At 39.3% G+C, this 24,516-nt stretch overlaps 2 protein-coding genes across 5 annotated transcripts in view; both read left to right on the top strand.

Moving 5' to 3' along the window:
* Nucleotides 1–3,652, top strand: part of abl2 (c-abl oncogene 2, non-receptor tyrosine kinase) — a 32,404-nt gene extending 28,752 nt beyond the window's left edge. For all 3 annotated transcript variants that reach the window (XM_038281111.1, XM_038281113.1, XM_038281112.1), the window contains exon 11: nt 76–3,652. In XM_038281111.1, the coding sequence (XP_038137039.1) occupies nt 76–1,865 (1,790 nt within the window). In that variant the 3' untranslated portion in view covers nt 1,866–3,652. The remainder of the gene's footprint in view (nt 1–75) is intronic.
* Nucleotides 3,653–6,546: 2,894 nt separating this feature from the next.
* osbpl9 (oxysterol binding protein-like 9) overlaps nt 6,547–24,516 on the top strand; it is a 49,909-nt gene continuing 31,939 nt past the window's right edge. For both annotated transcript variants that reach the window (XM_038281108.1, XM_038281107.1), the window contains exons 1-3: nt 6,547–6,680; nt 11,532–11,582; nt 15,491–15,569. In XM_038281108.1, coding sequence (XP_038137036.1) covers nt 6,570–6,680; nt 11,532–11,582; nt 15,491–15,569 — 241 coding nt within the window. In that variant the 5' untranslated portion in view covers nt 6,547–6,569. The remainder of the gene's footprint in view (nt 6,681–11,531; nt 11,583–15,490; nt 15,570–24,516) is intronic.

The raw sequence follows: 24,516 nt of genomic DNA, 5'->3' as shown, positions 1-24,516 counted from the left end.
GAATGACAATCTATATTGAGGATATTGTGCGGCTAAAATAACTTGTGCTGTATTTTTCTTCCCTTTCCCTTTTAGGTTGGGCTTCCACTTTGTTTGGAGGGGATAGCCGATCCAGCAGCTCCCCAGCTCTGCCCAGAAAGCAGCAAACACGAGATAAATCTCCCAGCAGCCTTTTAGAGGATACGCAAGATATTGGCACATTCACCCGAGACCGCAAGACGGGCTTCTTTAGCTCCTTCATTAAAAAGAAATCTTCCTCCCCTTCGTCATCCTCCTCCTCACCATCTTCCCAGGTCCAACAGAGCCTTCCCACCCCTCCCAAGAGGAGTAGTTCCTTCCGGGATATGGAGACGCAGCCTCACAAGAAATATGAACCCACCGCTGACTTCAGTGCACCTCCTCCCTTGCCCCAGTCAGACAGTATAGGGGGCTTCTCTGCTTCTCCTTCCCACTCCCATGGGGAAGCCACCCAGTCTCGCTGCTGTGGAGCTGCTTTCGGACAGAAACCTTCGGCTGGAGGCCTGGGTTCTCAGCTGACAAGTGGTAGCAGCTGGAGTGGACTGGCTGGCTTCTTCACCCCCAGACTCATCAAAAAGACCCTGGGGCTTCGTACTGGAAAAACGGCCTCTTCCGACGAGGGTGGTATAGTTGGAGGACCGAAACCTTTCCCTAGGTCCAATTCTACCTCCTCGATGTCATCTGGACTGCCGGACCTGGAGCGCATGGCTCTAACTTTACCAAGGAACCGCAATGCTAAGCCTCCTCTGGAAAGAACTGCTTCCACAACCTCTCAGCCAGAGAACGGGGCTGCACGGCCCTCAGAAAATCTGTTGAGAAGGATGGATGAGGGAACCGCGCAGATCAGGGAAAGGCCAAAAGCCAAGCTACTACCCAGGGGTACTGCTGTAGGGGTAAGGGCACCAGGGGTTGGAGGAGAGGTGGGGGAATCAGAAGGTCTGTCACGGATCAGGGACGGCAGAGAAGAAAGTGGAGGAATAGACAGACAGCAGAGCTGGTCCTCTCCTTCCAAAAGCTCCAGCTCATCTCATAACCACAAAGTCCCTGTCCTCATCTCCCCCACCATGAAGCACAGCCCAGCCGACGTTCACCTGGTCGGGCTGGACTCTCAGGGGAACCGCTTCAAACTGCTGTCCGAGCACCAAGGCGAGCGGGACAGGCCCCGGCTGGTGAAACCGCGCTGTGCCCCCCCTCCTCCTCCGACTCTGCGCGGTCTGCAGCAATCCTACAGCTGCGACAGCGAGGACCCTGTCGGTGGAGTCCCTGTGGAAGTCAATGGAGATGCAGTAAAAGGTCAGAGGTCAGGGCGGATGTCGGGAGGAGCAATGACGGGCAGACCTACAGTGCCACCACCACAAGTGCCTCCTGCTTCTTCCTCCTCCTGCCCCGCAAGCGCCAACACTACTCCCACCAAAATGGCCAACGGAGCCCCCACCACTGCATCCTCCTCACAGACCACACCATCTGCTGGCTCCAAAGTGCCACTGCGGCGAACCAGGCAGCAGGTGGAGAGGGTGCCCTTGGAGAGGGTTAGCCGTGAGGCTCTGCTGGAGTGTGCCGAGAGTCTCAGTAGTACGCTCAGCGCTAGCTCCGACAGCCCCTCCAGCAGCCAGGTTCTAGACGCCGGCCACCAGCTGCTGGACTGCTGCTCAGGTTACGTTGACTGCATCCCTCAAATGAGGAACAAATTTGCCTTCCGCGAGGCAGTGGGCAAGCTGGAGCTGAGCCTACAGGAACTAAGGGCCTCTTCTTCTGGGGGTGGGGGGTTGAGCAGTGCAGGATCAAACACTGTGTTGGACAACCTGCACAACTGTATCAAAGAGATTAGTGATGTAGTGCAGAGGTAGCCACTGTGATCACGCAAACCATCACCTCTGCTACCAGGCCAATCACTCACAGTATTCCAAATTCCTTTTGTATGTTTCTGGTTCTTTGGACAGTTTGTTGGGGCACAGATTGAGCTGAATCTCTGGAGTACCTCGCAGAATTCACTACAAAACATGCTTTTATTGTTTACAGAAAACCTGTTTTTTCTAAAACGCCAGTCTGGTCACTAAGTTGTTGCTCTTAGCTGTACATATTTGACCAATATTTCACTAAACTAAAAGTGGTTTAAGTCACACGCTGCAATGTTTTGATACAAGTTTTTATTTGGCCACAAAAAGCCTCTTTGTTACCTGAATGTTGAGCGTATCAGCTGTGTGTTGTCAGTCTCACGGGTGGGGAGGAACCCACTCTGCTTATCTGTTGCATAGACAGGGCAGTCTTAAACTCATTGGATCACAAGTATGTGGACTACCAGCTGGATGGATCGTTTCCCAGTGAGGAACTGTGTGACCATAAGCCTTTTTTTTTGTTAACTATCATGAATTCAGCATCAGGATTCAAGGCTCTGGGTGTCAAATTTGTTTGTATTAGTTCCAGCTTTTATTCTGTTTTTTTACATTTCAACCAGTACTATGGTCTCTAGAAATATCACAGCTATTGAAGCCTCTGCCATAATTTTGGGAAGCTAAGCTCCCTCATGTTCAGGAAGACTGTTCCCAAATTTAATTGGATAAAACATGAAAACAGGCACTGCAACAGGTGTTAACGGTTTTCAGGCAAATCAAAACATCCCCATGAAATAAATTGTTTATTTTAATATTATTTCTGAATGTCAGTGAGGCTCATAGTGTTAAATGACAGTCTGAACATCCCTGAAACATTTTAATAAATGTTGGAAGCTTTCTTTTATATTCACTGCATGAAACAGTGGGAAGATTAGCTGGAAAGCACAGGATGGCACTGGGTCGACTTGGACGTGTTTTCCTTAAGTGTCCTTCACGGGATGGACTGTGCTGGATTCCTTTGTAGCCTTGTAGGGCCCCAGTGCCTCAGATTAACTAATATAAGAACACAGTGAGTGCATAGACCTACTTTAAACCAGTCACACAGGACTGAACTCTCACCAGAATAAACTGCAGTACGTCTTTAGCACATGGGCGACATGTGGATTTATTTGACTTGGAAAGAGTAATGCTTTTTAGAATGTATGAATTTTAACTAAATTATTTTTGTTCAAAGCACAGGCATATTTTGAGAGGAAAATTATGGAGAGTTTTCATTTATTTCTTATCCACAGATTTTAGAGGATTATGTATCGATGGCTTAAAGACAAATGTGAGAGATCTGCAAAACCTCTTTGAATGTATTTACCCTTTTTCCTGAACCTGGTCAAATGTTTCACTTTTTTCTCTTTATTTTCCTACAATGCCATGTTTTTGTTTTGTTTCATAGCTCTGTAACTCCGGATTCTAACCAGTCTGGAAAGAGTTCTTCTGTTTAATGAACACATGTACAGCACATAGCTTAACCAGTTCTCTAACATGGTTTTGTTTTCTTGCCCCAGCTTTTACCTTGATGTACACTGGAAAGGTCCTTACCAATTAAAGAATGGACATGTAACAGAACCAATAATCAGGAAGCTCCATAACTCTTTAACCTTTCGGCTTCAATAGAAACTACCCATATTTTGGGGGAAGAAATATGCTTTATGAAAAAAAAAATCAGTTCACTGTGAGTTTCAAATGAGTTTTTGGTGCCTTTTTATATATAAAAAAAAAAAAAAAAAACACGGAAAAGAAACAACATTGCGTCAAATCACAGTGAATATCCCACTCCCTCCCATTATGAGTTCCATTAAAATTTGATGGTAAGAGATGCAAACTGTTAACTATAAGGTGCTCTTTTTGTTATAACACTTTTAAGGATCTGTATAAACAAATGACACATGCATGCATGCTGCACTAAACCTAAACTGCTGCTTTTGACTCCATCTGACTATCCAAATTTTAATATTATTTAAGAAAGGAGATCTATCATTCTGGCTTCCTGAATTGCTTTGTTTTCTGGCAACACCATGGAGTACATTTCCTAAAAGGGTTAGGGTTAGGGTTTTCAAATCTTGAAAACCAAGTCCAGTGGATATTTTTTGAATTTTTACGGAATTTCCTAAAAGCCTTATTGAAAACAGCCTCATCATGAGGTTTTCCCACCTTCGGATCCTACGTGTTTGAATAAATTTTTGTCTGACCACTACACTTCTGCTTATTATCTGTTTCTGTATGTTGATCCTTTTACTGTCCTTTAATTTCTCCTGTCTTTGGGGTTTGGTTCTGAAGGGCGTGCGTTCACAATATTATACCAAAGGCCACGTCTTCAGTTGGATGAGTGCAATGTAAAATGAAAACAGAGTGGAATATGTGAATCTAAACAGGGATAATGTCAGATGTAAACATGACTTTTTTTTTTCTTTTTTTTTTATTGTATAAAAAATATATTTTGTGTTTTTTTTGTTTTTGTTTTTATTTAATGCTCACATGTTACTGTGAAGTTCTGCTTATCAGTGTTAGGTCTATTGTAAATAATAAAGATACTGATGCAATGCCGTTGTATCTTTTATTGTTGATTCAAACTGAGCCGTTTTTGATGCAAAACATCGCATCACATTTCATTTAACAGAGTTGTGAACAAAAATAACTTCGGTTCTAGATATGATACAATTCATCAGAAATAAAAAAAATCCCTGAATTATTTTTAAAGGTGTAATTTTACTTTGATATGTTTGTAATGATTCCTTTTTTAACAGGTTGAAATGACCTTTATTCATTTTCCAGTTTTCCTAGCTTGCTTGGATTATAAAGTAAGTAAACCACCGTGGCTCATTACCACTTGGTAATTATATATAAAACTTTATTAGAAGTGGCTTGTGGAAAAATATGCATATATAGAGAGAAAAAAAAGGGAGGCGAGAAAGGACGAAATGTGAAAAAAAAAAAAGATACTTAACTCCAATAAGTCTGCTTCTGCACCTACTAAAAAAGAGAGGAAAGAAAAAATAGAACACACTAACTACAAGACAAACTGCAGCTAAGTGTTGAACATAACTGTTTATTCATGAACACCTGGATTCAAATGCCTGTGGTGTATACACAAGTGTGTTACTTTATGTAGGTTTATAAGGCTTCTTCAGCAGAAGGGTATCCTCAATAGTATGTTTGAGGGTCCCCAGACCCATCCAACGTGCCCAGGGCTGACACAGAGGGGACTAGAGCCCCAGATATTCAAATGCATCCCAGAGTACAGGGACATAGAGTCGGCAGAGAAAGGGGTGAAATGAGGCAGATGAGAACCTGGGGCCAGACCACACAGGCAATGATGCTGAAGCCCCGGGGGCTGCAGGACAATGTACCAGATGGTTCATCTGTTCACTTGATAAGACTAGCAAAAAACTGGTCACCAGTAGTGAGCGGCGGGAGGAGAAGGGACAGGCATATGCTTTATAGTGAATCAGAGCAGCTGGCTTCCACTTTATTCATTTCGTTACCTAACCCTTTTTTATCTAACTCAGTGGCTCGCCCTACTCACATTTGGCCAAACACATGAGAATATAAAATCACACCATTTTGCATGACAGCCAGGTAGAGTTTGCTTCTGTTTTTGTTATGGTAATGTTAGGAAAAAATTTTCAAAAACAGTTAATTAAACATTTGAATAAGAATGCATCTTTTGTAACAAACTAAATACAAAAAATTAGGCAAGTATAAGACTTCTCATAAAAACACAGAATTTGTAATTATTTATCAACAAAATAGGGCTAAGCCATATGGCTTAAAAAGCTTATCTCAAATTTTTTCCTCCAACATTTGGTCATGATTTTTCTTCTCACTTAACCCTTTAAAGCCCGATCCACGAATAAAACAAAACAGAAAATTACTTTTTTTTTGTTTGAAGTCCTTATTTGGCCTTTTAACAAAATATGTAAAAAGAAAAAAACAGAAACGTTTTTGATATTAATAATTTATTACTATGCAATAAGTCAAGATTATTTTTGTGTAGTCTTCTGCCCTCTGTTATCAGGTATATCTGATTGTGTACAATAGGATTTTGAGCAAAGTTTTTACCATTAAATTATGCAAAAGGTGTCAGACGCAAAACATTTCAGAAACTGTATGTATCAAATATGATACATTTGGCATTACAAGGTTAAGTTTCACAATAAAAAATCCAAATGAAATATACTGCTTTCAAAAACAGCATCATAATTCAAACGGTCAAAAAATTCTGTAAAATAATCATCTTTTACCACAAAGAATAAAAATATAACAACTAAATGTTTGCAGCTAGTCCTATCACACAGTCAGCTAGTTTATCAGTAATGAGTACACATCTGTCTCAAATGTACAGCATGTGATGTTTAGTTTAATGTTTTTTTTACCCATCTTTATTGCTGTGTCTTAAGGGTGAAGGGTCTCTTTGTGTACTTAAAGTGATGCTTTATTTAGTAATTATTTATATTTTAGTATTTAGTATTTATGTGGATGTTAATGTTTTATGTGTAAATACGTTACAAATAGCACATATACTTTTATCAAAATTTAGCATTAGATCAGCCATCCCTGGGTACAATAAAGGGGTGTCTTCATCAACATCAGCCTCCTCTTCCTCAGCAGCATCCCCTGAGGGCCTCACCATATGCGACTCCTCCCCAACCCAAGCCTGTTGTAAAGATGGCGTCTATCATGGAGGGGCCGCTAAGCAAGTGGACTAACGTCATGAAAGGCTGGCAGTACCGGTGGTTTGTTTTGGACTACAACGCCGGCCTTTTGTCGTATTACACGGTATGTTCATTCCCACCGATCCGTAAGGGTTAGAGTGACCAACTGAAGCGGTTAAATATGTCGCTGGATATTGAACAGAAGTAAGATAAGGCCTTGTGTTTGTCAGGAGTTGGGAGTATCAGCTGGCTAGAAGAGGCGGGTCTATAAGATGATTGAAGCTTATGTTGGCCAATAGCAGCAGGTTTGGAGGACCGAATGACCAATTGGGTTGCAGTATTTGGACACTACTTCCGCTAATGCAGCTGGCTAACATGGCTAACAGCAGGAACAGATATAATAGTAGAATATTTTCCGTGGTTATTTAACAGCTTTGAGGTTGGTTGGGCGGTTTCTGCTCTCAATTATTAGATATCTCAACACTCACTGGTTTGGGAATGTTTTAATGTTTATATATTATCACTAATAGGCAATGGGAGGAGATGCTAGTTAGTTTATGATCAGTCTCTTTGCAGTGTGCTCCTTGTTCAGAGTTCAGTTTCATGATAAATCATGTTAAGAGTTGTAAACGGATTAGTTATTAGGAGTTTAATCTTCTGTACTTTATGAATTACATTAGCTTGATAAAGTATGACAAAAAGAGGACAAACGTTTTTTTTCCCCAAAAATGAAAAAGTCAGGTTAAGATGAATATATTGGAGAGAAAAAAAAAATTGGAAAGTAGGACTCTTAAATAAGATTACATCATATGGGAAGTTGTCAGTGGCGGTTTTAGACCAAATTTGCCAGGGGTGGGGCCATTTTTTATTTTCAATGGCTCTGTGTCTCACTTAATATAATCAAACATGACTGATTGCCTAGTTTTTATTTCCTTTTTATCTACACCAACGCGCCACTTACAACTGTGGAGATAAAGCAGATATAAAATAGGAGTGTGACAATTTATGGGTCCCAATTTTCTTACTATTTCAATATTCAACCAATCTTAATCACCATTCTTCACTACATATGCAAAGGTCTGAAAATCAGCCACTTTCAAAACTTTTTAACCCTACATTTACATATGAAAGCACCTCCTATGCAAATATGACTTGTACAGTCAAAACAAGTTATTGAATTGTTTTACAGGCATTCTCTTTTTTTCAATATAAGATTTACAGAATGGTCCATAAAAGTCCATAAAAACGTGTCAATATTCCTCCATACTGCTCGTCCAATGTATTCCAAGTGTCCTGAGTGGGTAGCGTCCATAATTTACTCGAAACGAAGTCATTTAGAATGTTTTTAGAGCATAAACAGTAGTGTATAGGATTTCCTAATAGCGCCCCCATGCGCGCTCACGACGCTACGGAAGCCGGCAGACCAAACCAGCGCATTCAGCTCGGCAAAGAACTCATGCTCTTCCTCAACACTGAAGTCCTCAGACATTTTTCTTTCGTTGTTTCTTTCTTTGCACAGGTAAACAGCACATTTCTTCTTCTACGCTTGCATTATCGGCAGAGCAGACGCTGAATGCGCACTTCCTTCCGGTTTGGTCTGCCGGCTTCCGTAGAATCGTGAGCGCGCATGGGGGCGCTATTAGGAAATCCTATACACTACTGTTTATGCTCTAAAACGTTCTAAATGACTTCGTTTCGAGTAAATTCTGGATGCTACCCACTCAGGACACTTGGATTACATTGGACGAGCAGTATGGAGGAATATTGACACACTTTTGTGGACCTTTCTGTCTCGGGCGCCATAGACCTCCATTATTTGAATGTCAGCAGACAGCAAGAAGCCTCCCAGATCTCCAGATGCATTTGAGATATCAAAAAAGTACTCCAGAGTTTTGTTCAGCATGGGGGTGAGTAGAAAATGAAGGCTAATCATGTTTTGGGTGTACTATTCCTTTAAACATGCCAAGTGGATTGTGGTCCTATAACAGTTGTTATAAAGAAAAAGTCGGCATCAGTCAAAATCACTATCAGCATGTGAGGCTTTTTAATATAGTGGCCCTGAAGTGCAAACCACATCAACGCATCTTTATAACAATTAACAGTTAAAAAAACAAAAACGGCATATTCGGAAACACGATGGCATTCCCTTGAAACAACTATGAATTGTACTTGTTTGAAGTTAATATTGTTGCATTTTTGAATATGTTTTTTTTTTATGTTGTGATTTTGAATATGTTGGGTTTTTGTTTCAAGTTAATGTAATTGTGTATTTGAATATGTTGCCTTTTTTTATTTGTAGTTGTTTTTAAAGATTTGTTGAATTGTTTTTGCACTTCAGCGTCACTGTATTTGAAAGATGTGTTATCAGTTAGAAAAAGGAAATCAGTGCACCCCTCACACTGTGATCCTGTCTCAATATGACTGACGTTTAAAGGGCAACACCTTCATTTTTAAATCATTCTTGAAATAAAACTTTAAAGGTACTAAAAAAAAACATAAAATAAATTGATCTAAGGAACCAATAAAATATGGTTTCTGTGCTATTGCATATAATTACAGGAGCCATAACAGGGCCCTGGGCCAGTTCTACATGGGCACTGGCCCATGTCTTAGATCATCCATGGAGGGTGTGCTGTTTAAAAAGAAAAAACAGTAAACACACCCATGTTTTCTATAGGTTTATTTCCTTTTAAGCTTCTGTATTCATTTTTACTGTCTGTTCAGTCAAGACATGAAGTGACTGAAGTCTACAGACTGTACTCTTGGTGTGTGAAAGTTGTGTGGAGAACACTGGCCAATATATATGATTCATTTAAAATTTTCTTATTAAAGAGTAAGAAAAACCTGAAATAGTTAATATTTAATTGTCGCTGTTTCAAAGGTACACATCATTTACCTACTACTATAGAGTTGATATCTGTGAAAGCATCATATATGAGCAGGTTGTGGGTTCTTGCTTGTTGAACTAGGTCATTCAAAAAATAAATTCAGTATTGATATGGGAAAGCAATAAAGAAAAACTATAAAAGTTTGGATAAACATACCTGCACTCTTGATTTTAATAGGCTTTGGTTTGCTTTGTATCACTTCTAATTTAAATGACATGACACTAATGAAAGCCAAGATAGAATTTAGTAGTGGGACTGGATTTAAATATTTTAATCACATTTAAATAGAAAACCATTGATTGAAAAAAATAAACAACTTTGAATTTGAAACACTTTTTTGCTCCTAATTTATCAAATAAATAAACATATGAGCACAGTAACAGCATTTGTACTTTTATTCAGTGCACCAGATTTGTTGAAAGTTGTAATTATTTACCTTTATTTTTTATAGACACCCCTGATGTTTTAGGCAACTTCTTTGAAAGAAAATGTCTATAGAGGTGTGAACATTAATCATAGCACAATTCTTTTAATTGAATAAAGTAAAGACTGTGTGCATACACCACTGGCTCCCCCCAGTGGACAAAATCTGTATTGTTTTGCCTGTAGGAAAACATTTCCCATGAGGACTAGCTTGGTAAAGACAATATAGTGGTAAAATCCTGATCTCCCGGTTACCTGCAGTTTGGTTAAACTACAATTATGGCGTCATTATTCTGCCAAAAGTCCACACATGCAATAAATTCTACTACGAGCAGCTTTACTTATTACAGACGCTCATAAACTACTCCCCACTACTACGCATTATACGTTTGTTTCCAGTGGGAGTTTGAAAGATAAATAGTAATGGAAACGATGCCATATCACCATGTTGAAAATAAGAAACTTTTAGTTTTTTTTACTGTATTCCTGCACCACTGCCAGCACCAAACCCCCCCCACCCCACCTGATTCATCTGCAACTGATATGCTGACGAGTTTAGAGCCTTGAAACAGATAATTGTTTTGTTTGATAATTTCACAGTAAATACACGTGGAGGTTCCAGCAGGATGGTGCCTTATTGCCCAGATATCAACCCTGGACAATTTGCATGGATATACAGCACAGTTTGCACAAATGTCTGTCTTAACCCCTAAGTAGAGCATTATATAGGGGTTCAAAACTGATCAGGTTTAACAACTCCTAGCATGATTGTGTCATTAAACTAAGCTTTTATGACAACGTAAGTCTTCCTTGATAGAAGTCTATCAGCATATCTCTTCCCTATGCAGTATGCTATCTTCTACCTTACAGATGTTTTTAGAAATCTATAGGCGTGTTAAGTGTTTTATTTTTTTATTTAAAAGATAAATTAGGGTCACTGTGAAGGAGAATATAAAACCCATGATCTGCAGCCTCTTAGCTGATATCCTAGTATTCTGAACCCTTCATAACTTGACCCACTTCGACAAAATATTCATTTCTATCTGGTGGAAAGTCGCTTGAGTGCCTATTCCCTCCGCCACCATGTTTTTATTGCTGGTTGCTCTTTTAGGAATGTATGTTGTTGTTTTTGTGCAAAACATGGTAGTTGGTATTCCGGCTCAAAAGTTCACCTATAGTTTCCCTAAAATATAACTCTGTCCTGGAGAATTTTCATTCATACATTATAGGGATATGATATTAATATTGGAAATTGGTCCGAGTTTAGCCAAAAAATGAGTCAAATTACATCTGATATAAGCAAGCTTCTGTAGACCAAAATTTCCCCTAAATCTATATTATTAAAAATAACACAAAGATAACATATTATACATCTAGGTGGGGAAGGGGAGGTGTTGTGTTACTTTATGCAAGGAAAGTATCTTGTAACTCTAAAAAAAATGTTTTGCATCATGTCATTAACAGTATTTTAAACTGCTGATTGATATAAAGCAAAAAAATATATATATATATATGTTGCTGTTTGGACAATAACTTCTCAGAGCCTTGGTGTAGCTTAAAACCAGCCTCTTAACCGATTTGATAATTTATTGAGTAAATCTAAGCTTGTACTGTATTTTTGCTTCTTTTTTTCCACACAGTTAATTTGTGTTCTTGTTTTACAGTCTAAGGACAAAATGATGCGAGGATCCAGAAGAGGCTGCGTGCGACTCAGAGTAAGAATCACAAAGCACTGTTTTTGGTGTTTGGTCTGTCTTAAAATGTTTGCTGACCTGCATTTTCCACCATGGGAAAAAAAAATACTTAGGGCAGCAGGAATTGACCATTTACAGCAGGGGGCGGGCTTTTACCTCAATCCAGTCTGCTTTCTATGTTCAGTTTTATCCACTAGAGGACAGCAAATATCCCACTGCCTCAGTTTAATACATAAGATGTTTTTATGTTGGGGTTTTAATATAGCAGGACTAGGATGGTTTCTGTTTTAACAGATTAATAAATAAATAATAGTGTTTCTCATAAATCTTCAGGTCAGCTGTGGTTAAATCTCTAGAATGTCTGAGTAAATAAGATGTTCTCCACCTTCATTGTATCACTGATTGGTGCGTAGCTACAGTTATCTCTGATATTTATGTCTGGCTTTTGGTGTGAAGGTTCTCTTTACAATGATCCGCCTGCTGGTCCAAGTGTTGTGTAATTGCTGATCATTAAAGTGACCCAATCGATGTTTCACTTTAGATAGCAGACACAACAGAGTAGATCACATTAAACAGAAAGTGTGTTTGTTTACTTCTGCTTTTTGTGTGGCTGCAGATTAATAATATCTGACAGTATGTTTTTTCGAGAAGTGTTCTGTAAATAAATGCGGCAAAGCCTAGCCGAAATTCAACTTGATGAATCTGAAAGGGCAACAGCTGTTTTATTAATTTTGCATTGGTTCTTATATATGGGAGGAAGTGTCTTCTGCCATTTGTAGTGAAAGGATGGTGTAAAATGTTGTTTGTTCTCAGTTCTCAGAGCAGTTTCTTTGGTAGCTGTAGTATTAATTTGATGCCAGTGGCTTTAGAGGCTGATTCTGATATTTCTAAATATACACAGAGGGAATCTTGAACCTAACACTGATATCTGTAAGTGAATATTTAGGACATGGAGAAAAACAAAAGAATGAATCTGACTGGGAGGTGGTTATTTCACTCCTTTTTAAAAATGTTACTAACCAAATGTGGTTCTCTGACATTTTAAATAAATCCTATCCACCAGCCAAGGCCACTCAGTTACTTTGGTTCAATCAAAGAAGAAAATATATTTTAAGAGTCAACAGGCCAATTTAATGGCCAATTAACCCCCAACTAGGAGCAATTGGGTGTAATTGAAAAGAAATATATACAATTAAATGGTACTTGAGATATTTTATTATTCAGCTTTCAGAATTAAATAAATTACAACCAAAAGAAATAGAGGTCAGGTTATAGAATAACCATCCTTGGTGACATTTTAGGGATGTGCTGAATTAGACTTTTGACTTTGAACACATTAGTGGTTTAAGAAATGTTTTGAAAAGATGAAACTAGTTTTTTTTTTTCTTTTTAAAGGATGTAAAGGAAGTGCCAATCTTGACAAAAATAGAAATTTTTCACACTTTGGAATTTGAATATCTGTTTTTTTTTATCACCTCTTATAAAACGTGTTAAAATGTTTATACCCTTTTTAACAGTAAATGCAAAAAAGTTTAGTATTACAACAGTCAAATCCCCATTTTAACTGCCAGTTTGAAAAAGTTTTTTTTTTTTTTTGTGATGAATCTTAGTAATGAGCTTCAGGTTTTTAGTTTGAAAGGCCTTTTCACCATCATCCTAATGTTTATCCCCTTCCACACATTCTATATTGGATCCTAATCGGGTTTCTAGCTTGTTTTAAAGGAATAGTACATCCAAAACATGATTAGCCTTCATTTTCTACTCACCCCCATGCTGAACAACACTCTGGAGTACTTTTTTGATATCTCAAATGCATCTGGAGATCTGGGAGGCTTCTTGCTGTCTGCTGACATTCAAATAATGGAGGTCTATGGTGACCGAGACAGAAAGGTCCATAAAAGTCCACAAAAACGTGTCAATATTCCTCCATACTGCTCGTCCAATGTATTCCAAGTGTCCTGAGTGGGTAGCATCCAGAATTTACTCGAAACGAAGTCATTTAGAATGTTTTTAGCGCATAAACAGTAGTGTATAGGATTTCCTGAAAGCGCGCACATGCGCGCTCCCGACGCTACGGAAGCCGGCAGACCAAGCCAGCGCATTCAGCTCGGCAAAGAACTCATGCTCTTCCTCAACACTGAAGTCCTCAGACATTTTTCTTTCGTTGTTTCTTTCTTTGCACAGGTAAACAGCACATTTCTTCTTCTACGCTTGCATTATTGGCAGAGCAGACGCTGAATGCGCACTTTCATCTGGCTTGGTCTGCCGGCTTCCGTAGCGTCATGAACGCGCCCGCGCGCGCTTTCAGGAAATCCTATACACTACTGTTTATGCTCTAAAAACATTCTAAATGACTTCGTTTCGAGTAAATTCTGGATGCTACCCCCTCAGGACACTTGGAATACATTGGACGAGCAGTATGGAGGAATATTGACACGTTTTTTGTGGACTTTTATGGACCTTTCTGTCTCGGGCGCCATAGACCTCCATTATTTGAATGTCAGCAGACAGCAAGAAGCCTCCCAGATCTCCAGATGCATTTGAGATATCAAAAAAGTACTCCAGGGTGTTGTTCAGTATGGGGGTGAGTAGAAAATGAAGGCTAATCATGTTTTGGATGTACTATTCCTTTAATGTAAAAATCAACATTAGCCTACTGTTACTCACTGAAATATGTTGTTAAAATCAGGTCACAGCTTTTAATCTGCATCTCCCAGGGGTGTGGTTGATTTGGAACAGACTGTAAACCTGGATTCATTTGAAATTTTTAAATGGAAAGTGTGTTTGTGAAACTGATTGTGGTTCATCATCTGTTTCACTTTCCTTTAAGATTATATAAGTTTATGTTCGCTTTGAATACCATATAGTTTTCTGCATATTGAATTATTTTATATAGTACAAATTCAAAAGGAAGATTGTCTTTACAAACATTTCAAGTCACTTCACTCCAGTCATGTATACAGATTCAATTTCAATAACATACATTCCAGTTGGATCACATTAAGTAAAACATTTTATTAAACAGTGCAGCCAAGTTCACTTTATGCTTCATACTGGTAAAAGGAAATACAGTCGCTGACATGAACCAATCACTCCTCCATGTATCAAAACTTGCGGAATGTATTTAATTGATCTTATGTCATTACTTACATAATGGTTTTATGTGTACATATACGGATAGGAACTGTGTCACTGGAGTTAGGTTAAAAAATAAGCACGGTATTGATGAATTGAAGTGACTTTTAAAAAAATGACTTTTACCTTCTCATTTCATTATAGACCAAGTTTATATTTAATGGAAACATAATATTTTATTTTGCTTCTCAAGTAACGTCCAACATTATAAGGAGGAATAGAACAATGTTTTTAGAGAGAAATTATAATGATTACTTCTTAGCCATGGTCAGTTTTCTGGCCTGCAAAGAACTTGACTAACATTAAGCAAACAAAAGGAGTACATTTGAAAAGGTCTGGAAAATATTTCACAACTTCTAGTGTCATTTCTTCCAAACTGTCCAGTTGTGCCTCAGCTTTGGATCACACGCCCTGCTTCTGTTGCAGAATTAAATGTCCCAGCCAGCCAGTGGGCTGTATCCCTGTGATGCTTTTTTTTTTTTTTTTTTTTTTTTCCTTTCTTCCTGGTGCCGTCTATATTCCTCCACCCTTCCCTTCTTCTCTCCACACCCACACCCCCCTTCTTTCCTCTCCCTTGTATCGCTGTTCCATGTTCCAAAAGGCTGCATTCAAAGGCATAAGTAAGAAATACAGTTTGGAGTTAAAGGGGAAAAAGCGAGTTTCACTGAAGGTTAATTGAGTAATAGGAGCTAATAGAAGGCTGCTGGGACATGTGGAGGGAGGGCATGGGTTTAGGAAGTGGAGTATGACGTGTCTGCCTGTGTGACCGCCTGTCTTCCTCTCTGTGTGCTCAGGGAGCTGTGATCGGAATAGATGACGAAGACGACAGCACATTCACCATCACTGTGGACCAGAAGACTTTCCACTTTCAAGGTGAGGTGTCCTCTGCTCTGCTTCTGGCATCCATCTCTGCCTTGGTCTCAGAGATCTTTCTGGCATCCATCTGTGCTCTTCATTTAGCCTCTCTCTCCCCCTCTCTCTCTACTCTCTCCCTCCCCACCTTCTAAAGACTTGGATTGGTTTGCTCTAAAGCCAGGAAGCGCGTGAACACACAGGCATCAATGCAGAGTTAAGGCGGACTTCTTGTATCAGAGCAATTTCCTGCTTTTCTTAATAACTGCTCCAGGTTATTGTGGCATATCTTTGTAGATAAACAGGATCTTTTTCCTTTTTTTTTTTTTCCTCATTCCTCCGGAACAGCGAGAGCAAGTAAATCCCTTTTCTTTGTCTCTGCTTATGGAGGACGACTGCTGCTCATGTGTGCCTCTGGGAATAATGAGTGAATAGTGCTGAGGCTGGAGCTGAGCTCAGGTCTCTCCTGGCTGATGCTGATGCTGTTTCTGCACCACTGATGCTGCTCACTTTTAAACAACTATTCAGCTCAAAGGAAAGGACCCAACCCTTCCTGTTCAGTCAATCTTCCTCCTTTCTTTTCTGACACAGTTTTCCTATTAGATTTTTTTTTTAACACCCAAATTATCCGTCAGGTCTTTAACTAATTTCTTCTTAATCTCCTTCATCGCTGCCCGTCCATTTCTCAGTTTGTGTTCATTCTGCTATCATCCACGCCTTCACACCCTCACATCCAGCACCCTCTTTTTCACCTACGTCTCGAGGGTCCATGGGCCCTCCGTCTCTCTCACCTCCTCCATGCCCTGTCCCATGTCTGTGTTCCGAAGCTGTATGCTGTGGCTCTACAAACGCAAGGGTAAGAAGGAAAGTGTGCACGTCTCATGGGTCTCAATGCATGCCAGCACAGGGCAAGAGGAAGGAGGAGTTGTTTGTCTTCTGGGATGAGGACTCAGGGTGGAGCTCGGTGTTCTTTTGCACTCGGTGATTTAGTCTGTGGCCCAGGCTGAAGCAGTGAAGAAGCAGACTGCTTAGTTAGCTGCAGAGAATTGATCACAGACAGAAACAGATGTTATTTATATAGAGAATATAAAATCACTGATGCTTGTTAGCCTGACTAAATAATATCTGATGTCCTCCCTCGCGGGGAGGGAGGATAAGTTGCACGCATGTTAAGACACTTGTGCATTCATCTTTAAGGAGAAGCACATGTATCCTCATTGTGATGGAGTCTTAAAATCTTTATCAGTCAGGTATTAAGCTAATGTATGTTGATGAGTTTTGAAAATTTGCCTCATAAACAAAACAATAATGTTGTTTTATTTTTCTGCCTTATATGACAACGACTATAGACCAGTGTTCAATAATGAGGTCCGACTTCAGAGATGCGTTTTTCCGTCTTCGAATGACTCATAATAATTAGGGTTTTTGTTTGATGTCTTCTTTGCCAGCTGCAATTAAATCCTAAAAGTTTTAGATGGGACAGACCCTCCTGGATCTCTAAAATCTCAGGCAGAAGCCTCAGATTATATCTAAGCTAATTTTATTTTCTTCTTGATACTGCTTAGACATTTTCTAGTATACATGTGTTAGTATATGCAATAGGCAGAATATCCATATATTGCCTATACCTGGTTGTTCTTATGTGGTTGAGGGAGTACCAGTTATTATATCCAGTGGCTGTTGGTATCTGTCATTTCACAGGTCGACATAGACACAAAGAACTAACGATCATAAACTCCAACACTCGTTTATCTGTCGTTGAAATGTACAGTGGAAAAGCTTTCTTCTCTAGATATTTTGAGAAAATCAAAAATTATTATTCAAACAATTACAGAAATGCAAGTTGATTGAGATTGTCACAGAAAAATAAACTGAGGAAACTGCTTCACAGCAAAAGATAACTGAAAAAAGTAGTTTTTTTTTTTATTATTTTTAGCCAAATAATTGGTTTAAAGTTTAAAATTGATGGCTGTCTTTAAAAAAATGATTAAAAATTTTTAGAATCAGTGCAAACCTAAACCTATAGAAAGAGTCATGATTTAATTATTACAAACGCTAAAAATGGAAACCTTTATGGAAATGCCATCATTTTATTTTGGAGACTTTACTTCACCAAAATAAATTTTTCAGTAACTTGTTATCAACACCATTCTTTAGGCTGTTAGATTAAATTTATATAATTTTACTTCAGCTGATAACTAATGAGCATTTGAGACAGAAAATCATGTTGTTACCAGATAATTTTGCAAAGGCAGAAAAAAAAATGCCTGAGGGTAACTTTTGGGCAAAGATTACACCATTTTCAATTTATGCATATTTGTTTAAACAACACCTGGATTGAAAACGCCATAAAGCATAAAATAGCTCTGGTTTAAGAAAAAATGTTGATATTTGAAAGGAAGAAATGAAATGGGTCCCTTTGTATACACTATATCCTAGCTTGTTCTGATTATAATTTTGTCTGTGAAACAAGAATGTAATACCGCTTAAGTAAATATCATCCCTATGGATGATGATAATAACTAAAAGACAAGGATGGAAAGTAGCTTTTTGGGATTGATTAACATGAGATTCTGGCTTCTTCTGCTGTGAGTGTGGACAAGAAACAGTCCACAGGATGATGGGCAGGAGCAGATTTCTTAGTTTATCTAGAGATATCAGTCATCTCATGTTATGCATTCGGCCTCTTAACCCAGTCTGAGTGTGTATATCTCTCTATTTATATGCCATTATGTATGGGCCATTGCGTGGGTAAGGTGCTTTAGGTATTGACGTGAGGAGGAGGAGGAGTACAGCAGCACTGCAGAGATAAACGGGATGATTTAGAAAGAATCTGTGGACCTATAACAGACTTTCCTTTTCGCCTGGTGCTGCCCAACTCATTGTAACTGAAGCTTAGAGTGTTCTGTATGATTTTTTTAAATTATTATATCGATTTTAAGCTGCAGTCTTTTACAGGGTAAAATATCTTTGAGTCTGCAGGCGACTTTGCTGGCCTGTTCTCTCACTGTTCAGGGGAACATCCATAATTCATCAAGGCCGCTCCCCCAGCGGCACATTATAGATGCCTGAAAGGCCTTTTCCACTTTTCTGTCTTTGCACTTTACTCACCTTGTCTTTTCTGTTGTACCCACCCAACTTTTTGTCACAGTCTCTCCTCATGTCAGAAGCATCAGAACAGGATGGAAGACTGCCCATCTTATTTTGTTTTTTTTGTTTCCTAGTGCTCTAGGTCTACATCTTATCACTGATTATGAGATAAAATGAGACAGACTGATTTCCTTTTTTGTCATTGTCACTGTATAGATATAGAATATGAAACAGGCTATTTGCTGACACTCTGAACGGATGTAAAACACATATACACATTTTTTCTTAAAACTGATCAACCATTTTTATTCACTTCAGGTTATGTATTATTTCAAAGGTCTAATAAAACAATTGAAAAAGGATTCAGGGTATGAATGTTTTGAAAAGCACGGTTTATATTCAAAAGGGCATTGAACTATTTCATTGCTGTTCACTTAGGTGGCTTAAATTCCTTGTCTTGACAGTTTGAAATGTCAATGTGCAAATTTAAAGAAAAGCACAGGGTTTGGTCCTGGGAGAGGGAAAAACAAATGCAATCCATAACTTACAGAGCTCTTAACGGAGAAAGAGCAGTTGCAGCTTTATGGGAAAAGGTTCATTATTAAGAGGGAAAACAAAGCAATGGTAGGGTCAGTTAGTTTAGTTAAAGGCCTTTTTTTTAGTAAGTATTTATTACTGATGCTTTTATCTCAGGTTGTTTAGACTGAGTTTTTTAAAACAGGTGCTGGAAAGTTGCGTAGGATGACATGGTCTGTGGTCTCAGTGGCTTTATCGATGGTGCTGTACATAAAACTCCAGGACAGCCACAGCTTCAACCATGGATGCTGACTCAGCAGTTATCTTATCAATATTATGTCTATTTGGATATGCTCTATTCCGATGTATTTATTTTTTGTGTGTAAAATCGTCGTTCACATTTCCAAATGTATGCGACTTGTGAACTGCATTCATAGAGCTTAACTGTCCTGCATGGGTGGTAGAGGACGCATTAGCATCACAAGTTGCAGGCTTGCTCTGTGTCTGTTTCCCAAACTCACAGTTTGTGAAACTCCTGAGGTTTACAGATGACACCAGTGTCATCTGACTTGGTTTACTGCACTGAGAACCACCTGGAGCTAAACCTAATTAAAACTGTTGGGAGGAGGGTGGACATCTCCCTAAAGATCCTAAACACTGTTTTAACAGTGGATTACTTGTGGTTCCTAGAACCCACCCTCTCTAGTTATCTGAGATGGTCCAAAAGCATACTGTTTAACCAACTACCAGTTTTAGTCTGTGAGGCAGACACCCTGTCTACTATTAGAGGTTATTTTTAGATTCTTGTGGCCTTTATATTTTGTTATTTTCGAAAGTAGGCAGACAGGAAATGGGATTAGAGAGAAGGGGAATACACATGGCAAAGGTCAGCAGGCTGGGACTTGAGCCTGTGATAGCCATGTTGAGGACCAAAGCCTCTGTCCATGGGCGCCTAACCCCTGCACCTCCACCCTGTCTTCTTTAAACATTTTGCCTTGACCTTTTCTTCATTGATAAAGCTTGTAGTTATAGTGGCTCAGGTTATCTTGGGCTAACCCTAGGCTACTGGAGGACATAGCGACTAGCCTAGTAAACTAGCCCCACCCGCCAGCGGCCAAAATGATTTTTGCCTGTGAGTTTGGTCTAGCCTCAATCAGTGCCCCAGGCCCTAAATCTGGCGGGCCAATCACAACGCAGAGATGTGATTTGAATGTCTGGATGGAAAGCGGGCGAGGTCTTGAGGGCGTGACGACAAAGCTGCGCGACGCTGGAGAAAGCACAACAGTAGCATGCACTGCAGCTGCAGCAGCTTTCAATGGAGCACTCCATTGAGTGTTAAAAGTTCTCTTTCTGTTGATGCTGTTCTATAAAAGTATGCTTTAACATCATTTGAGGCGAGAATATTATACTTTTAAGCGTCACTATGTGGTCCATTTACCGATTTAATGCGTAATTTTAAAAAAACTATTTCAGAAGTTGAGAGGACAATCAGCCGAGCTCCGAGGCTAACGGCAGTCAGGGCTGCAGCGGTCCTCCCTCAGCATAGTCGTGTGTGAAGGACCGCTGGCTCTGATGCCAATGTTTGACTCGGCTTTGGAATCAGTTTTGGAAGGATTAGACTTTGGGTTTTCTTTGAAACGTTCGTTCATTTTTGAGAAGGATGTATTCAATGTTTTACCGACGGGCTGTTGCTAGTTCAACCTCTAACTTGAGGTTCTCTTTGCTTTTTCTCGCAAAAGTAGCCTCATCTTGACTTCCTGGAAAGTAGTCCATCACAGATGGGCTGCTTTGTCTGGTGGGTAAAACCTTCAAAGTGACAGAAGTTGGCATAAACGCACAGAAACAGGTCAGCGCGCAAGGAGGAGGGAGGCTGTGCGCCGGTGGAACTCGCCACACACACACAGATAAGGAACAAGCACTTGTGTGTGTGATATATTGGGGGCCCATGGTACTCTATTTGCACATTTAACATGTTAAACACACGTGAGGAAGAGTTAATGAGCATCTGTATGAAATAAAGCTCCTTGCAGGAGCAGTTATTCCAAGTGTGGACTTATATTCCAAGTCTAGATTACTGATTCCATAATCTGGTCTATTAGCTGAGCTGCTGTTATCAACACCTTCAATGTTAGAGTTGGGCCTGTTTTTACAGTGCTTTGTCTTGTTTCTCTCTTAATATGGCCATGGGCTCAGCTTTTACCATGTAACCATACAGTTACATTTTCTAACATAGAAAATATTGATGAATCATTGCTTCCGTGTTCTTTGTGTATGTCTGCTTCTGTCTTGTGAACAGGAGTTTTTCTTCTCCACTCTCACTGCATGCATGCTTGGTAGAGGGATTCAAGTAGAGTTAAAGACACAATGCAGGAAAAAAATCTACTTTTGCTGCATTCTCATTTAGGAGAACTGTGTCAAAGTCAATAACGTGATGCAATCAGCTGGTTTTTAACTCTTAATAGTCTGAACGATCTGGTTTAATTTTCTCAGCAAAGTGCCTTCAGATGACATGTTATATATTGTCTCTATATAAATAACTTAACTCAAATACAACTGAAAATAAGACAATCTAACATCTTTGCTCACTCTCTACATGCTGGTTAGAACATTTTTCTTCCGGATGGCTTTACAGAGCACTAATGACATAAATCAGACTATTTCATTTCCCCAAACTGTCTGACACATGACCACATCACTGCCAGTGTCACAATTATTTAAAAGGGTTGCACATGGACATGTTGCCATTATCTTTATTATTATTCTTTTTTATCCCTTTAGGAGCTCTCTCTACATGCTCTGTATGCTGTTTAAACTGCTCTTTATGAAGTAAGCAATGGCAAACCAAGGTCAAATTCCTTGTTGGTGTTCACAATCTTGGCCTTTAAGGTTGATTCTGATTCAGATGAAAGTAGACTTTCTGAGTGCAAAAATAACGTCAAGAGCCCTCTAACACTGAATTGGAAGCTTTCATTTTTGAACAGTGAGTAAATGCTGCTACATACAGAAGGATTTGTGATTTTTATCTCACGCTTACAACCAGTTTTTTATTTTTCTCGCAGCCCCGCTCTGAGGGGTTCTCACTCCTTGTTCTGGGCAGAAACAGTTTCTTGCAGCATGCTCAATAACAGTTGCATGATCGGTCAAGATTGGATAAGTGTTGTAAAGTAATAAATGCTCAGATGTTCTTCCCCTTTTGTTTTCACTTCAGAAATTCCCCTGCTATATTTCAAGTGCAGAAATCTGCACAGTGATCTGGTGTGTAATGGAAAAAATATAGGCTCAGCTAGCAGAGATTGAGTATAAATATGAACATTTATTTCTGTCTTTTGCCTCTCCCCCTCCTCGTTATCAATCTGAAAAACGCCACTACCTCTGTGTTGCTGTTATTCTGCTGTGTGTAGCTTAAGCTACAGAGGGTAAACCGGTGAGTTTGCACTGTGAAACTATGATAATCACACCCAGGTCAAAGGAAGTTTTAAGCATTCACAGATATTTGTTAAAGAGTCTGAATCTAAACTGCATACAAAGCTGCAACAGTAGGGCAGTTAATGATCCACAGGATTTGAGGCTGCTTTATTTTTTTTATTAACTATCATGACTAGATTTTGATGATGGAAAAAAATTCAACCAACATGAAATGTTTAAAACTCTTTACTTTAACCATGAGCTCCTGTAAAAGGTAAGGTCCTACATCCCTGATGGGGAGTCTTTTTTTTTTCTACTGTGGAAACTTTTTACACTGGTTAATCCAGTGGAAAAGTATGCTACAATAATAGATATGGTGGCAGCTGTGGCTGTAAGATTTTTTTAAATCTTTGTATTAAGCAACGAATATGAAAATATATTCTACATACTGTTTGTCAGAGAATGAAGAAGTTTGTTCATATGATAAAAACAGTCTTTACTCTGGTTTTATTAAGACTGTCTGATCTGTGTTGTAATTCTCTACCCGTCATTTTTACCAATGTAAATTAGTCATTCTGTTTTGGTGACCGGAATTGCATTATGTGATGAATGACACTAACTGGTAGGCCTTTTCTCAGACTTCTGCAGTATCAATTCCTCATGCTGTTATTGAAATGGGATCTGCTGTCAGTAGACACGTTGAAGCAGAGCTAAATACAGAGAATCGGTGCCTGATTTAGCAGCTGCATTCTGGTCTTGTAGACTATTTTCGGCCTCTTCTGCAGTATTTTGCATTCTGTGTTTTAAAGAACGGAAGCTTCTCTTCTTGTTGCACTGTCAACTTTCTCTTGGTTCTTGAATAAGTCTGGCTGTCCTTTTCTTTATCAGAGCCCAGAGTAATTGGGTTTGCTCTGCACACAGTTCTCTGTTATGGTCCTGCTGTGTAGCTGGGCCTTTGAACGGCCTTACATTCTTACAGATTTAAAGCCTCAATTTAAAGCTCTTAGATGTTGCTGAGACAAAAAACATTGATCTTGGTGACTCTTTTCTTCCCTGCTAGTGGCTAGTTCTCTGTTATAGGTCATAACTCCAGCTTATTAAGTTTAAGGAAACCTTTTAATACATGAAAAGAATGAAAACACATTTTTTTTCTTGACTTAATGATTGTACTTTTTCTGCCATCATGTTTTTGCTTACATTCACCAGTTTACTGCCTAATTTGGTCAGTTATAAATCATGGGCTTGTCTTTAAGTAACATTTTAATGACCTATTATCTGTTTCAATAAGTTACTCTGCAGGTCAAAGGGGTCTCTTCCCATGCAGCTGTTGTTAGTGGCGACAGCAACCATGTAGGTGTGTGCATTTATCTACTTAGTGCATCAGTGCAAACACCTACCTGTGAGAATCATTTGTAGAGTGGATGTAAAACAGACTCAAACGCTTCCTGCACCCGGGGTCTTTATGTTTCTTGAATGGCAGTGCCACTGTCTCGTCTCTGACATGAATAGCAGCTAAACAGCATTAGCTGTCCTAATCTGCTTCTTTGTCGAGTCTGTTTGTTAAAGCGGGGAAACTGAGAGGCCACTGAGGCAGTGTCTGAGTGGATTGGAGTGAGCTTCAGCTGCCTTTTTAATGTCTTTAAAAGCTTTTCAGCTGTAGCATGGCTCAGCTTCCATGCATGCACAGTCATTTATCTGCTGTAGTTTTGCTATCAGTTAAGTGGAAAATGATCCCATATACAGTTTGGTATGCATTATAAGGGCAAGCTACAGCTTTTTAAGTTGAGGTTTTATTATATAGGACAACCTTCCGCCTGTTGAGAGCAGCTCTGTATGCTGTAAAACCTCTGAATGTCTGAAGGACCACAACATCTATAAAGATGGATAAAATAAACACCATAAAGCAGCCAGGAAGGGTTTCCTGTGAGTCCTGTATGTCATAGAGCGTTAATAAAAA

The sequence above is a fragment of the Cyprinodon tularosa genome, unplaced genomic scaffold (assembly GCF_016077235.1).
Source record: "Cyprinodon tularosa strain WSP-4 unplaced genomic scaffold, ASM1607723v1 ctg167, whole genome shotgun sequence".
Classification (NCBI taxonomy): domain Eukaryota; kingdom Metazoa; phylum Chordata; class Actinopteri; order Cyprinodontiformes; family Cyprinodontidae; genus Cyprinodon; species Cyprinodon tularosa.
Note: the sequence above shows the minus strand (reverse complement) of the source record. Positions and strands in the feature narration are given on the sequence as shown.